We start from the raw sequence: 17,865 nt of genomic DNA, 5'->3' as shown, positions 1-17,865 counted from the left end.
TTTGTCTGTTCATGTATTCTAAGCATTTTTGCCTTCTATAAATTTAATCTATTAACTATATCTGACATTGTATTTACAAGAATATTTATATCCGTATGGTTTTACATTAATATTTAAAATTTATATCGAATCATTCGTTTATAAAAGAACTTTGATTGATTTCGGAATTGCTGATGCTTCGCTCGAGAGTTTATATATCTTATCACGAAATGCTTTATATTTAACGAATTTTTTTTTTATTCAGCAATGAATCTCGACTTTTCCTTATCGATGCCTATGATCAAGTGTAAAAACTTTTTTTCTAGCTGTATAAGTTATTGCGATTATATATTTTGAAATATACATTTTTATATTTTTATAGAAACAGATGTGCCGAAATTTCGGAAACTCAAATAAGGTGAACAATTGAATTATCATTAATAGTAAAAGTTTTCTTCTGACTTTATAAAAACAAAAATACAATACATATGGAAGTCTTGAAATGAAGAGATTTTTCTTCATTAAACTGTTCGGTATTAAAAAACTTGAGTATCTGGCAGAAATCAAATTGTTCGGATAATCAGTAAATGTAATTATCTCTTTCTATTTTATTATAATTTATACATTAAATGATTGTTAGTTGAAATATTTAATAATATATTTCCATACTATTAAAATTTTTTTTTATTTAAAAATTAGGTAATGTTCTTGTAATGTGATTTCTGTTAATAAACACAAAAAAGTTTTATAAATACATTAATTTTTAAAATTATTTTATAATAATTAATCAATGATTAATTTTTGTATTATCTTATTCATAAATTGAAAAAAAAATCAGAAAATTCAATTTTAAACTTACTAATTTTGCATTATTATATTATTTATTTTTTTCGATTGTATCCCGAGAAATAGTTAAGCTTAAATATTACAGCATTGAAAATATATTTATAAATATGTTAATATTATAATTCTCACAATGAGTCGACTCTTGGAAACAGAATGGAGTCATAGATAATCGAATTATTTTTCATACATTGCAGTATGTGAAATTTTCGTAACTTGGTGTTTATAACTTATTTCATTTTATTATTATTATTTTTTTTCCATATCTTCTGATATAATGATTAGATGTAGTTAAATGTTAATGATCTTTTAAGGTATTAAAATGAAGTATAAAATCGTAGACAATACAAAACATGCAGTATGGTATTACACATGACCCGATAATTCTCTCTCTCTCTCTCTCTCTCTCTCTCGCTCTCTCTCTCTCTTTCTCTCTCCCTCCCATAGCAGATGGAAAAACATGCAATAAAAGTCCAAATTTTTATATTCCCATTATATTTAATATTCTCGCCTTAATAATCTATATTTTAATATCGCCGATCTATAAAAAGAACCGAAACCAAAAACAATGGAGTATGTGTACGTTCATTAAATAACAGCACGAACATGCGTCTGTTCGGGAATGTAGAAAGCCACACTTTTAATATCTGTGCTTTCGGCTTCCTAGGTGTTGATAAGCCCAAAATAGTGTCTCAAGGCTTCTAATTCTTCTTCAGCGCTCATTTTACTGTGCCAACATCATATGCTGTTCGTTGAGTCCTCGTGGTCACCTCAAGATCGAGGTCAATGTCAGGAGTACCGTGATTAGGAAAGTCGACCTGAGAGCTTCGCTCGCCCCATGCTGCATCGCCGCTGGATTTTCACCTGCAACATTGAATTTAAAAAGAATCCATTTTAGTTTAACATCTCGCACGTTTCGCCAAAATTTAAGTTATTTTTTTAATGCAGTAATGGACATTCTTCGTACATTTTTACAATTAGTTCATCTCTATAGTCTTGTTTAATTATCTGCGCACTTAGAGATTTATGTACATGGCGTGGTATTCCTTTGCGCATTTAGGCGCGCGAATTTAATTATACAACCACTTGATACTACAAATTCAATATTTGAATGAATATTTATATTTAAATATGCACATTTTCATTTATTGAATAATAATATTATCAAATCTAATCTTCTCTAATCTAATTGAAACTCCAATTTCAATTTTATCGAGCTATTGTTAAATAATTCATTACTTCGCATGTTTATTATATAAAAAAATTATGTTAAAATGAAAGAGATTTAATTTAAAATGTCTTTTCGAGCGAATCATAATTTACTGAATATATTTACGAACAATTGCATTTTCATAGGAAAGTATAATTTTCGAGCGCGTTCCCTTCATGATTGACTGTTTCTTTTCTTCTGATTACAAACATTGAATTGTCAATAATAATTACTTAATTATAAAAGGACTTTAACGTATTATTTATTTATTGAAATAATTGTACACATTTTTCGATTATATTATCGATCATAAAATACCTTCGTAAAATTTTACTACGATGTATCAAGAACATTGAGATTAATACTTTAATAAATAATTCATTTAACTTTATTTCATTATAAGATACTAATTACCAGCCATTAAAGTAAATGATACATCAAATGCTCTTTACATTTGGAATTTTTTAATTTTAGTAGAGCTATTTAAGACGCAATCATTTAATTGGTATATAATTGGCCATTAAACTGGTCACTCAGTTTCAAATGGATTAAAAATTTTCTGTCACATTGACGTCCTGTAATTCCGAATTGATAAATTAAAAAATTTTAACTCACTCTCTTTTGTATCATGTACTCTTATCATTTTAAAAATCTAAGAAAAATAATTCATACACATTTATCGATTCTATATTTTATCCCGATTGTCATTACAAATATACATTGACATTTAATTTCTTGTGGAGAATATTGTAATGCAAACATAGTACCTATAGAACAGAGAAAATCCTCTGTCTTTTTGAATAATCGTAGGTTAGATTTTTTGCCGCTTTCTTAAGATCATCTTAACGATGAAAGTTTTCCTTCATTTAGCGGTAAATCTAAATATTCTTTCCGTAAGTCGGAACTACTCGCTTATGGTATTTCATGCCTATTGATTTCACGGTAGATGTGCATATAAATACGAGCATATAAATTCATGCGATTAGACTTCGTACAATATACTACACTATAATTGTCCCCTAGAGGCACGTATGATGAAGTTCATGTAAGTGTAAGCAAGTTGGAGCAGAGAAATTAGTGCACATTATAGTTACTTGTTTTTTAGTGATCAGGATGGAAAGTTTCGTAATATAGGGTAAAAAAATTTTTCAAATAAAAATGTTTATAAAATTATCTGTATAACTTATAATTTTATCGCAAACATAATACAAACATATTATATCTTTTACAATATAATATATATATATATATATACATATTGATGTTATAATTAATAATTTTAAGACCAAAATATATTTTTTAATTATTTACCTGTTATTACATTGAGATATAATATACCAACAATGGGGTCAATTTTTGTTTACGATATAATTTCTTTCTACTACTTTTTTACTACTTTTTACTATTTAGTTGATCTTTTTACAATAAACTATGTATACTTTCTATCTCACTCTAAGAAAAGTAGCCATGTCCAAAAGTTTCTGTTATCTTCAGATATTTACGACAATTTGTCCCACAATTTAGCCGAAACTAATGTTTGCTTCCATATAGAATTTATAAGGCCACATGTAGGTCACTCTATAGTATATGTTCAGTCTATGAGAAAGTAAAAATACATTACAATATCTTAGTATTGATGTGCATTTGCCGTATGGTATGTAAGTGCTAATGTTGTCTAAGTGACTCTATGTATTTTGCATGGTTTCTTCATTTGTATGCTAATATCTAAATGCACATAGGTTAAACTACTTATATTCTAATTTGAGGCTCACTATATCGAAATGCGTTTTATTGAACTTTTTTTTCACTCTACGTATTAAGTAGGACAGATTCAGTGCTGGTACGCTTAGAGTTTGTAGTAAATACTCTCGAATAACTAATATATATATATATACTAAACATTTATTAAAAATTGTCTGATCGGTTATCAATTAATAAAATAATTATTTTTATAGGCATTATTGTTTCAATAATAGGTATGACTTTAAAATAAGTTATCCTTATATTATTCAATGTTTAAGCTTATAATATTAGTATATAAGTAGAATCAATTAATTTATTTTTTGTTATTTATTTTAAAAATCATTAAAGATAGTTGCAGCTTTCTTCCGAAATTTAGTAAATCTTAATTAAATAGATAATAATTTTCTATCTAAACTATGGATTAGAATGTGAATTTTTCTATAATTAATGTCCATTACGATATAAGAAAATAAATATCAACTATTACCTGCTGATACGGATGTTAATAACTAAATTACGACCTTCAAATACACTAATGAAATATATTATATTTTTTCGAATACGATAAATTGTGTAACGATATCCTTATTACTAATGTATTTATAATATAAAAATTGTATTTTTATAAAATACTGTATTTCTGTAGGATTTATGTTTATGTAATATAATATTGTAATTGATAATTTTCGTAATTAATTTTTAATTTAATTTTACTACTAATAATATCTAGAATTAGAATAGACCGAATAAGACTTTTAAAAAACGTTCATATAACTATTTGCAAATCAACATTTTCATTTAAGTTTTTATTTAATTTTATTATGTTCAAGAAGAAAAAAAAAGAAAGAATCTAAGTAGGGCAGAATAGGAATATTTTCGAAAACATCACGTATACCGAATTTTTCAGTAGTCTCGTGGCAAAGTCATCATACCTTAACACAGGTGCAATTTATTTTACAGACTGCCGAACGAATAAGTTCAACGAGTTTGAGCGAGCATCATCTTCCAAACTTTTCCTCGCACAAAGTTCTTCAAGTTTCTGTAAGTGAGAAGCTTGTTTACTTTTTCGCTTCGCATTTCCACATCACATACCTGTTAAATTTGCTTTCGTACTGTTTTTCACTTTTCTTCTTTTCACCAAGTTTTTTTCACTGTTTTATCACGAAATATATGTAGTAGTAATCCTGAATGGAATGACATAATTAAAACTGGATTGAATTTACAATTGATTCGACAGTTTCGAGCAAACTAAAATCCAAACTAAGAATATAAAATTACAACTTCAAAAATTTAAACTTCAAATCGTAAAATGATTGTGTAATTTGTATTTCTATTAAATATATAAATTATTATATAATATAAATACATTCATATTAAGTAAAATAATAATATTAATAGATTGTAAATATACGTATTTAAAAGTTTATAATTTATTGTAAAAATTTAATTGGATACCATTTTTATTTTGGAATATCTAAACAATTATAATATTAAGAATTGTCAGAAATTATTTATCAATTGATTACTTCTTAAAGCAAAATACTTTTTTCATTAGTTTTATCTTAGGAATGAATATCTCGACAATCATGCACATTTTAAAATTTTATAATAATGTAATTTACAAATTATAAATAAATATATAATTATAATTTGTTATAATATTCATGGTTAATTGTCTCGCAAGTATCCTTACTGTTACCATAGTTACTGATGATGTTCTCATGTACCTCATATTCGCTAAGGTATAACATAAGCTTACGTGCGAATAATCTGTATTTTGAAATTACATATAATAATATAATTATCATTATTAAGATGGATATTCTACTGTCATTAATTTGACTTTGTATTAATCATTGTTATATCATAATGTAAAATGTAAAATCTATAATTATTGTGCGATTGTTAACGAAATGCGTAATTATCATTAATCGAATAGATGAAATCGAGTGTAACTGTGTTGACTGTGATTAATAAGAAGTTAAAAAACATTGATTAATTACTCGATATATTGAATGTGACGAAACTTAACCGATTGCTCGAGAGATTTATCTTTTGTTAACTTAACATGTCACGAAAAAAAAATGAAGAGAAAAAGAAATACAGCAGTCAAGTATTGAAGGGAACAGTAAATTGCGTGATAATAATAACGATAATACCTGGAAATTAATTGTAATTTTGCCGAATTTTTGGATACTTCGTTATTTTCAGCCTACTTTTCATACTTTTATTTTATTTTCTATACTAAAACAATGATGCCCGCACGATGGATTCAATTGTATTATGAATATTAAAGTATCTTAAATCGGTTTTAATTGGGAATATTGGATAAGGAAACGAATATTATTTTACTTTATTTTATTATTAATTTATATAATAAAGGAATAATTTGATTAAAGTATCGCTATTCAATAACGAAGACATATTTGAAGATTTATTAAATTAATATTAAGTTTTCATAATACTCATGAATACGTTAGATTATATATTCTTGTATATTAAAATAAAAATGATGTATAGTTAAAAATATTTTTCACATTAAATTAATCATCTATGTCATTGGATATAAATATATCTTCACAGATATCCATATATGTAGAATAACAATATTTCTATTATTTGATAAGAAAATAAATAATTTGTACGATAAAGACCAAGATAGATAATACGAGATTATAAATGTTAATTATGAAAAGCAATTATTTTGCATGAGTAACAGATTTTTAAGCAGCCAGTTTCATATAAATTCTATTAATTATGAACAAAAAGGGTAATGCTTTAAGTTATATAAGTTATAAAAAAAAAATATTAGTAACTACATTATGTTATTTATCCCTATCCAAGTATATATACGACAAGACCTATTTTATGAAGTTAATACTACAGCTTATATGAAAGAGATTAAAAATCTTAATTGAAATAAATTTCGTAAAGCGTATTTTTCTTCTTTAACACTTTTCCCCAGAACTACACAGGCATAATGGAGCAACCGACGTGCGAGGGACGGAAGTCCAGTATCAGCGTCGATTGGCTCGAAAGAAGATGGTACGAGGTAACCCATGGAATTCAATTAAAGATTGAATCGAACGAATGTGCTCTTGCGGGCGAAGAAAAATTTACGATTTTGTTTACCCGTTCGTAAATCGACCTTTCAACCATTGTCTCGGATGGTTTATATCGCTTGCATCGGACTGCTATACGAGGAATGGAACGCTTTAATTACTTGCAAGCTATGCCGCATCTACTTTGCATATTCTCAGGCGAGCACCAAAGAAAACGTCTGTTGCTCAACTATGAAAACAGCTAAAATTTAGAATAGTTGCTTGAAGCTGCTTTACAGACTTAATTGAACAAAGCTCTATTTAGATTAAAGATATAATGAGAATGATATATATAGATGAAATATAACGATCGTTTTTCTCTACGAAACATTTATTAAATTATACAAGGAGAAACGAGACAGTGAACGGTATATATATATATATATATATATATATATATATATAAATACACCGAATGAAATAAATAAATAATTATATATACATACATTATTTGTATAGAATCATATTTTGCATAGATACAACACACTGTGCTTATATTACTGCAAAAATTTCTTTTCATTAAATACTTAACAGTTATCTTTGACATTACTTTAAGAATATTAAATTATTTGTAGCCTATAAATTGGCAAAAAAACTCAAAGAAGATTGTTTTGACGACACAATTCAAGCTTTAATTATAAGCAATTAACATTAACATACTTATTTTTAAACGACTCGAAATTACATAAAAATCCGATTCGATTATATATCCCATATATTTGTAATATATAAATGTGCCTTTATTTATAATACACTAACTTTAGATGTATTTTCACACAACATGCGCAGTATTGCGAATGAAAAAAGTAGAAAATAAAAAGTTACTTCGCCGAGGGTTCAAGCAAGTACCTAAAAAAGCAATTACTATTTCTTTATTTATGTCTCTCGCGTTATTTTCTCAAGATCATCCTTTGTTTTATTTTATGACTTTATACTTTATCATCATTTTAGTGGATATGTAGATTAAGTGAAGCAATAATAATGATAAAAAAAAAAAAATTTTTTTAGAGCTGAAAGAAAGCGAAATGTTAGAAGTGTTATCTCAAAGCAATTCTTCTATTGTTTGTTTTTTTTTTCATTTGTGTAAAAATATCTGAAATAAAATGCTCGTTACTCAGCTTTATCTATAAATGCAAAAGGAATTTTATAATTAAATTTAAAATGTGGATTGCATTCAATTCAATTTATTTATTCGTGTCATTCATTCATATTATTTGATAATTATTCAATGTCTATTTACATTATGTTATTACAGTTGAAAAAATTTCTGTTCGTTTTAAATATAATTTTGAAGTGATGAGTAATGGCATTCTAACTATAGAAAATTTTTTGCATTTCACAAAATTGCTTAAACAATATATGATTTCAATTTTAGATTCAACGATTTAGATGTCTAAAATATATTTAGTTTCCATATATTTCAATATCCTTATATGAAGTGTTTATCAATGATCTTTATTTCGTAAATTTTTTATTACATTCGCAGTTGGTATTTGATGTTTTTTTCTTGCTGTTGCCAAATCGTATACAGATTTTTCAATTCCAACGAGATTAATTACAATAAAGACAATTTTTTTTTATCAACAGTGTCAGTTGTTACGGCTATTTTTCGAAAATTCACGAGAAGGTTTCGAACCCTGAGAATTACTATTCTGCCTTCACTCCAATACAGATCGAGAAACTAATCAATCTTAATATATTAAATTATTATTATGATTTACTAATCGTTATTTATTACCTTAAACTAAATTTTTAATTTACTTCTTTTCTAATCGAGTATTGCATGTGTGTGTACAATTTGCCCTTTATAATAGTACCCTTTACTTTTTTTTAATCCTAAATCGAACAGAATTTTATAAGAACTACTATTCTTTATATTAAATTCTCAATAATTAATGTAGAGACATAAAATGTATCGTGGAAAAAATTACGTTATTCTCCAACTACGAAGACTATCATTTTCTACCATATGCTTGTTTCACAGCTCTGGCAGTCTATTTTACCACGGTTGATAGTTTGACTATATGTGAGTGAGGCTAATGTGTGTGCAGAACTCAGTTAACCGCATGGGTGGAACGGCGTTTACTATTAGCTAAGCTACGTGTACATAGACGAAGGCACTCGGCGAAACAGACGAAAATTAACTAAGACTAATTTAACTCAAATGAGCCGCTAATGAAGCTATGTCATTGTCCTGATTTCTTGAGAATTAGAGCATTTATGATTATGGCTTATTTTAATTAATTTCTATTGTTGTAGAGTAAATGACCATATGTATATTCATCTGTATGTGTATGCTTGTATAGTTGGTCGTATAATATTTGACGTTTGGACTAAAGGAATAATAAGAGCTCGCGTACGTTATAAATTTACAATACATTTATTGTTAAACCCGTGCGTCTTCATGTGCAAGTGTCTTTTCATCATAACGCTGTTTGTTTGTAAAGGTAATTTGCAATTACTACCGGGAGCTAAAATTATAACCGGTCCTTTCACAAACCTCACATAATCTAATACAACCGAAGATTCATAAAGAAGAATTCATAACAAAATTTAATTACGAATTATTGTAATAGACGTGTGTGTATATATATATATATATATATATATATATATATATATATATATATGCATATTCGAAGCTTTGTAAAAGAAATAATGGCGAATTTAGCGATCAGATTGACTTGATGTCTGTAAACCGCTACAAAGTCGATGAAGAAAAGATAGGAAAAATAAAGTGCTGTAAAAAGGGTGAGAGGGAGAATGTCTGAAACTAAGAAGGAATACGAAGGATGCCATTAAAGACGAGAGATAACTGAAAATAAGTTCAAAGTGAGAAAGAAAGATACCTGGCTCCAAGCCAAAGCCCGATTATAATTTTTTATTGCCGGTACGATACTGGTCAACTTCCACCGAACAATTCTACATTATTCCAATGGTCTCCAGCTCTCCACCTTCTCTACTATAAACAGAGCTTCAATACCAATGAACATCTTTACAAGGCATTGACTAGTGCGAAGACTGGCGCCCGGTTCGTTACTTCTACTTGTTTAAGAATGGAAAGCACCAACGAATGTGAGAGAGCGACCGAAAGTGGGAGAGATTGAAAGAGAGAGAGAGAGAGAGAGAGAGAGAGAGAGAGAGAGAGTGCGTATGTATGCGTTTATGCGAATGCGTGTAAATGAGTGGGAACAATAGAGAGATGGAGGAAAAGAGAGAGAGAGAGAGAGAGAGAGAGAGAGAGAGAGAGAGAGAGAGAGCAAAGCACACTGCACTACAGTGGACTCACTAGGAGTTAAAATGGATTTCAGTTACTCGCTTGCCAAGTGACTCGCAATCTAGATGAAGATACCTCGATTCCGCATGCTATCATTTCTCTGTCAAAGTCTGCTACTCGACATACTCTGCAAGCCAACGTACCAACAAATATTAAATGTCTCGTGGTGGAACTAAATAATTCATCTCTTAAAGATAATGAGTTCTTTACACTTTAAATTAGGATGGAATTTCGTATTTTCATTTATGTACTTTTATAACAGAAAAAATAATATCTATATTATATTATCTTTAAATATTACTTATAATTTAATCGTCATATATTTAGTTTTTATTTGCAATACTAAATGCAGCGTATAACTGTGCTTATACGGAATTTATCGTTCAACGTGAAAAATATGATTTACAATGATAAATAATATACTGTTTTACTATATATCCGCTATTAAATATATATCTGCTCTTATGTTTTATGATTATTTATACAATGCTTATTTACGAGTTGTGGATATATATAAATATACGTCAATCTAAATAACACACACACACACACATATATATACATATATGTAATGATTCATTGTAAGGGAATAGTTATCTATTATTTAATTGTCCAAACAGCTATCTGTAATTTTGAATTTTGAAAAAGTAATATTTTTTGTTTCCAACATTTATTTGGAATTTCAGAATATAATTAGAGATTTTTTAAATCGTTGTTTAAAAAAATAATTATTGTAAAACACGACTAAATACGTATAAGCGATGTACATATATAATAAACCGTTGAATTTCATGTGAACAAGTTTGAAAAAAAAATATTTCGACATTGTCGATGTATTTTCAGGGTATACTTATTTAATTAATAATTTCATGATATCCCAGTACATTTGCATCTCATTAAAAATTTAGATTTTAAATATACATCGATTCTGATCTATTCGTCATAAGTAAAAATTACGAAACAAATTGCAATTGATTAAAAATAATATATATATATATATATATATATATATATATATATATATATATATATGGCCTATAATATAAGTCAGATACAGATTGACGTAGTCTTGAATAAATTTGTCACATTCCGTGCGAACCATCTTTGTAGCATATTACAAAGTCACATTACTAAGTGCACCTTACATGAGCGAAACTAGAAAGTAGGGCTTTAGAAACCGAATCCACACCTACTCGTTCACTTTGTTAACAAAGAAGTCTAAAAGGGTAGATGGTAGAGCGGGAAAGAGAATACTTATATTGTATATAATTAGATGGTATGGGAATAAAATATGAGGAAAAGACGGGAGATAGTGAAAAATAGAGAAGAAAAGTACGAGAAGGACAATGGAGTTTGTGGTTCTTGTTATGAATGTGCAATCCTGACAACTACTAGAATAACTTGGCTTCCTTCCCACGGCCAAACTAAGTATATCCATAGAGTCATTTCTCGTCTCCCCCTCCTCACCCCCCCACCCCCCAAAAAAAAAGAAAATGAAAAAGAAATTGAGATAGCCATGTAAAATTATATGCAGGCTTATTTTTCAATTTTTGTCCCTTCATTCTCTAGACAATTATCATATTTCACTATACTCGTTCAATTCTTAATTCAATTCTTAATATAAATTATCATGAGGATGAAATTAAGTAAAACGTCGCATTTATGTATTCATTTCAACGATAAACTTAACATAAAAGCACATAGTTTCTTACGTATTAAAGAAAAAATTTTCCGCAAGCTCTATTCTTTTCCAATTAGCTCGTAATTTTAATTTCATTGCTTTCATTTCGGATTGATTTTCATTTTTAGCCAAAAGCTTGTATTCGTTCTGGTAGATTTTATAAAACTCGTAATATAATTGATTCTAATCAATGTTTTGATCACTCCTATACAATTAATAATTTATTCGTTTTATCGTAAAATAATTCAGCTAATATTCAATTGAACCAATTGATTTTTTTTCTCTTTTCAACCATTATAATATATAGAATTGCTATTGAATGCTCTAGCTAAATTATAAATGCATAATCATTGCTCTCGATTACACAAGGTGTGAAATATCACATTCATATGTATTCTGATGGAAAGCAAGTATTACACGAGCATGGATTTGTTATAAGATATTCGATTTAAGGAAAGACTTTATTAAAGCTGCACGCACACGCGTATCCCGATAGTTGTGGGCGTACGTTTTGTCGAAAAGCTGATGATTATAATAAAGAACATCGCGTAGATTTTAAATGATCCAGGAATCGCTGGGTAGTCCGACGCAAAAAAAAAAAAAAAACTCTCACTTCTCCAGCCGCTAATAAATAAATTTATTGCTCCTAATATCGGTCGCCACATTATATTCGCCATCAGTTGGCTTCTTATTGTCGCGCGAATCTTTTCTTCTCGCCAATTTTCGCGCACACGCCTCGGCACCTGAAAGAAGAAACTTGGTCTATAAAAGGGGATGGCGATAACAAGACGGCAGTAGCTCGGGCAAGGCCATCGACTCGGATGCTCGACGATTGTTAACGAGCCGGATAAGAGGGCCCAAGGCGCTTCTCCGTCCTATCCTGGATTTGGGACGAGCCGACCCAGACGAGGAACTCGACTGGGCATGTTGAGCCGTTCGGGCCAAACCGACGACTCGATTTTAATGTATACGTGGACGACAATCCCGAGAGATGGAGACGTTTATAATGCGACTCGAGCGGAAAACGAACGAGAAGAGGAAACAATATATTGGACATCCCGGCGATCTCCGTTCGTCCTTGGCTTAAGAATCGATAGAGTTTACGAGACGGCGACCCTTGGCACTCGTCGACGCCTAACTGCCTTCCACATGTGTATAGCTGCACATGTACATAGACTATCGCTTGAGGGAAGCTCGTTTTCATACACTGGACTATGAATTTTACTACTTCACAGTCATTGTTTTTCATGACCAAGTGGGTCAGCTGTGAAATTTTTAGGAACTTTGAATGATTGAATTTTTGCTTCTTTGAGATATTGAAAGATACGAGAAGTATCTATTCGCTTTATAGTCCAACAATTGGATGAAGTTATATTTTGATATTTTAACACTCGAGATAATTATTGAATTATATCTCCATACAAAAACTTTTAATGATGTGTATCGAAAATATCTGATTTTCAATTCTGTGCAATCTTTATACATCTGTATATGTATAAATTGGAGCTCGTTTATATAGTTTAAGTGACATATATTAGCGATTTAATAGGCATCGAAACCGCATAAAATCTGAACTGATTCATGAAATTACCGTGGTGTCCATATTCGTCTGAGCGAGCATACGAAATAGCGATAAATTGTTGCAAAAACGTATTATCCCATTGCCTAATACGAAATAATGTTAAAAAGATTCTCGTCCTTTAATCCATACCAACTGTTTATAATATATTTTCATCAATAATTTTAATAATATATTCGTAAGAATTGTTATTTAATTTTGACATACTACTACTGCTACAACTACTAATGTTATCTGAAAATCTTTATTATGACATTCATCTTGTGCAGGTAAGGTTGAATTTTAATAATTCCTTTTATATATTTGACAAGAGAATTATAGTAAAAGTGATCATTAAATCTAACTTATTTTTGAAAGTTTTCTTGAACTTTCATTATTCATATTTATCTTTCGAGCTATTATTCAATTTTTTTTTTTTTTTTTTTATTATTTATAGCCTCTGTTCTCACGATTACCCTTTTCATTTTATCTATAATCATATAAAATCACGTTCCTCGTAAATAAAATTTTTGGACATTAATCGTTAGTCGGGAATACGCTAGTCGCCAGCCGGACGTAGAACAATACGCAATTAAATCTTATTTGATCCAGCGATTATGATAATAAGACGAATAAAAATTATATTCTATTAACATTTCGACGACGGCTTCTGCAACACAACGCCACTGTTTTCGACGACGCGTTCGCTACTATTGCTGCAACTGCTTTTCACTCAACCACGACAACATTTAATTAATAACCGCCGCATCTCTGAACGTGCGGGCTCCGCGCATATCCTCGCCGAGTCCACTGAGTGAATGATATGGCGATGGGGGCGAGGGAGGGGTGAAGGAAGCACGCAAAAACGGGGAAACGACTTTCCACTTTCCACGCGTATGTCCGCCTTAAGAGTTTCAAGATGCGTCCCTTCTCCGCGACGCTTTAATTAATAATTTGGAGCGCTAAATGCACCGCAAACTTGCACTCCCCCAACTTCCTCATCCTTGCTTCTCTATGTTTCACATTACCTTGGGTCGATCGCCATTCTTATTTCAAACTATATTTTCGAATAAATGGGGCCAATTAGCTTCTCTTTTACTTCTCCTCCTTTTTTGTAATCCCAGTGTTACGGTCGTAAAACATATTATTTTCAAAGTATACAAATTATATTGCATTAATTAATATTACATACCATTTTAAAGAGAAATCTGTCGAATGTCTGTATTGTTTGTATTTGCTTCCACTTGTCATTATCCTTTATGGTAAACTTTAATGAATATAATTTTTTTATACATAATATTTCATGTCAATTGAATTTATCGCGGCTTTATGCTTTAAAGTCACTATGTAAATTTGTAAAATTATTTCGCGTGTGTTTGTAAAGCGTTTTTAAATTTCATTTCTTTACTTACCGTTTAATTACACATAAATAGCAGGAAGAAAACTATGAAAATTATTTGACACCTGTGAAGATGAAAGTAACACATTTTTGTTAATTAATCTCTTAAATTTAATTGATAGTCACGGGATTTTATTTGATATAAAAGATTATATAAAAATTATAAATATTTTGAAAATTGCAGTGTTAAAGCTCGTCTAATTAGAACAACACCTGGTCATCACAAAAAATGATCAGTTACATTCAATTACATTAATATCCAATTTTGGGCTTCAAATATAACTTGAGGAAATGCGATTAAATAAGAAATTTGGCCTATCGGTAATTCAATTGGGAAATCAGCCATTGTGAAAATGGATGATTCGGGGTTCGTTTTCCAAACAGAGCCGTCTGCCGTTTCTTTGTCAAAACTTTTTATTTACGTAATTGTAGTAAAAATTAGTTTTAGGTATCATTTAATTTCCTCTTCTTTCAACATTATATGATATACTTTTTTGTGATATGAGTATTATTTGAGTAGAAGTAGATCAATTAGATTTGATAGAAATAACCACAGTATAGGCACATATATATTTATATATATCCTCTTTAAACTCTTATCGTACATTATTTACAAAAGACATTCTATATATGTTTTTAGTTTAAATTATGCACTTTATATGATTCTTTAATTTCCATTTATTTTTATTTTAACGATATATTCTAATTGAAAAAAAAAATTCTTCATTATTATTAACCTTTATTTATTATTAAATACATATTAGTAATTATTCCTTCCACAATTTTTAGCTTAATCTTTTTATCGACACATTCACATAATTGTTCTACTACATTTGAAAATGAAATTTCACTAAGATCGTTTAATATATTTGCCGAGGAAACATAAATAGTACATACTTTTTTATTACATAATTCGATTTAAAATTTCTATTTAAAATTTCGAATAAATGGAAACACGGATCATAAAACAATTGACTTTTAATTAAAAAATTTTGACATATTCTAAATCTTTTCAATTAACTTTTCAACAAAGAATGAAATGAAAGAAATTTTTTAGAAATTTTCACGTAAGCTCCGAAAAATGGACTTTCCACAGTGACTGTAAAAATGCTGAATCGATCAAGTTGAAAGTTGGCACAGAACTTTTTTCACCATTTATCTTCTGATAGAGAAATTTAGTTTGTTCAATGAAAAATGAAAAGTCTTTCAAATTTTATCAGATCTCGAAGTACTAAATTCACTCAAAATCGGAAAAGAAATTAAGAGGTAAGGCAGCGTTGCACCATGTGATATCATCTCAACGAGGTAACAACATCATTTCCGCATTCCATGAACAACCAAGCAATATGCTCCGACTGCTACTGCCATTTGGCGATGCCGAGCACGAGCTAAGACTACTTGTCAAGCAAATTCGTATTACTTCCGGTATTATGCCCGCCTTTGTCGGCAATGATTCTCCCGTTTTCCTCAAGTACTGGGGTACGAGACTACCTAAAGTGGCATCGTGAATATCCTTTTACATAACATAGTCAACTATGTCTATGTATTTGTAGAACGCACATACTCATATAGACGTATTACGCAACTATCTCTCTCTCTCTCTCTCTCTCTCTCTCTCTATATATATATATATATATATAATATAATATAATTAATATAATATAATTAAGGATTGGAAACACATGTGATATTCATTTTGAAAGAAGATTCGATCACAGTAAGAGTCCTAGGATCAAAGTGTTTGTCATATCAAATTTACGGTATTGGAATGAGTAGAGAATGAGAGGATATCGATTTGATAGTGTAAATATACATATCGCTCGTATTTATCTCTCTTATGATTATTGTCAGTATACAAAAAATATTCCCGTCAGTGAAAAATGATTTTATCGTTTTTTATGTACTATATTTTGTTTGATCCTTGTAAATTATACTTATTAACATATGAAAGCATGTCCTTTTATAATATAATTCAGCTAAAAAAAAGTAATACCTATAAAAATGCGTAGGGTACTTCATAAATATTATAAAATTAAATATTGAAACATTCCCTTATCGATTAAATACTGATTTATCGAAAGGACTGATAGGTTATTTAAAAATTTTGTTGAAGATAAGTTTTGTTACTATTAAATTAACTATAAATATATATATTTTAAAATATAAATGAAATTGAAGCTTATATGAGCTAAAGATATAAAAAATAATTATGTTCCTTGTCATTTATCTTCTTAACCTACAAGAAAATCTCATTTTTACTTAATAAAGAAAATGTAAAGCCAAGAAAATGTATTGTATTTTGATTTATACAATAACCCAAATAAAAAGATGCTGTATGATTAAAATTATTAAAATTCCTTCAATATATTAAACATTATTAGGAAAATTACAATTCAATAGAATTTGTTAACATAACAGTCATTTTAAATGGAAAATATATTCTTAACGACTTTTGCAACCTATAGGTAGGTATTTTCAAACTTAAAATAGTATAATCATCATATTACGTTTAAAATGCTAGAGACTCATTTTCATCCATTTTTTACGTTTTTTCATAAAATTTATAGAGTTGCAATTTCATTATACTTATTAAGAACTAAAGTATACGGTATTGTAGATGGATTTATTATGTTTTTTCCTCTGTTTTTTATATAAATTTTTTTATAGTTAATAAATATAACGGCAATTGAACAGTGAAATTAAAAAAATTTTATATCATCAGTATATCAAAATAGAATATTTATATAAGAAAATTAATTCAAGTCAATAAGAAGGTTTTCAATTCAATGTTATATAATATAAAAATGTTGAAATTAAGTATGAACTCTTCTCCTCAACTGGCAAAGTAAGAATCTTGATAGGAAGTATTGAGTAAAAGTTTCGACAACTACGTGTGTGCTCAAAAAAATCCTCGTATCACAAGATTCTACGACCTGCATATACTAACAAACATTTGAAGCGTAAGTTTCTCACCTCCGCGCATGCAAAAATGTTATATCGCGTACAACATATAAAACAAAAGGATATTAATTATACGGACAAAGTTGAAAAAAGTGACAGCAAATGAGAGGGAA

The 17,865-nt window shown here is 28.9% G+C and overlaps 1 protein-coding gene across 1 annotated transcript in view; it reads right to left on the bottom strand.

Moving 5' to 3' along the window:
- Positions 1–1,334: 1,334 nt before the first annotated feature.
- LOC105367548 (defective proboscis extension response 14) overlaps positions 1,335–17,865 on the bottom strand; it is a 205,719-nt gene continuing 189,188 nt past the window's right edge. Inside the window, exon 7 of the mRNA XM_011506302.1 lies at positions 1,335–1,686. Within this exon, the coding sequence (XP_011504604.1) occupies positions 1,589–1,686 (98 nt within the window). The 3' untranslated portion in view covers positions 1,335–1,588. The remainder of the gene's footprint in view (positions 1,687–17,865) is intronic.

This window comes from Ceratosolen solmsi, unplaced genomic scaffold (assembly GCF_000503995.2).
Source record: "Ceratosolen solmsi marchali unplaced genomic scaffold, CerSol_1.0 scaffold7, whole genome shotgun sequence".
Classification (NCBI taxonomy): domain Eukaryota; kingdom Metazoa; phylum Arthropoda; class Insecta; order Hymenoptera; family Agaonidae; genus Ceratosolen; species Ceratosolen solmsi.
Note: the sequence above shows the minus strand (reverse complement) of the source record. Positions and strands in the feature narration are given on the sequence as shown.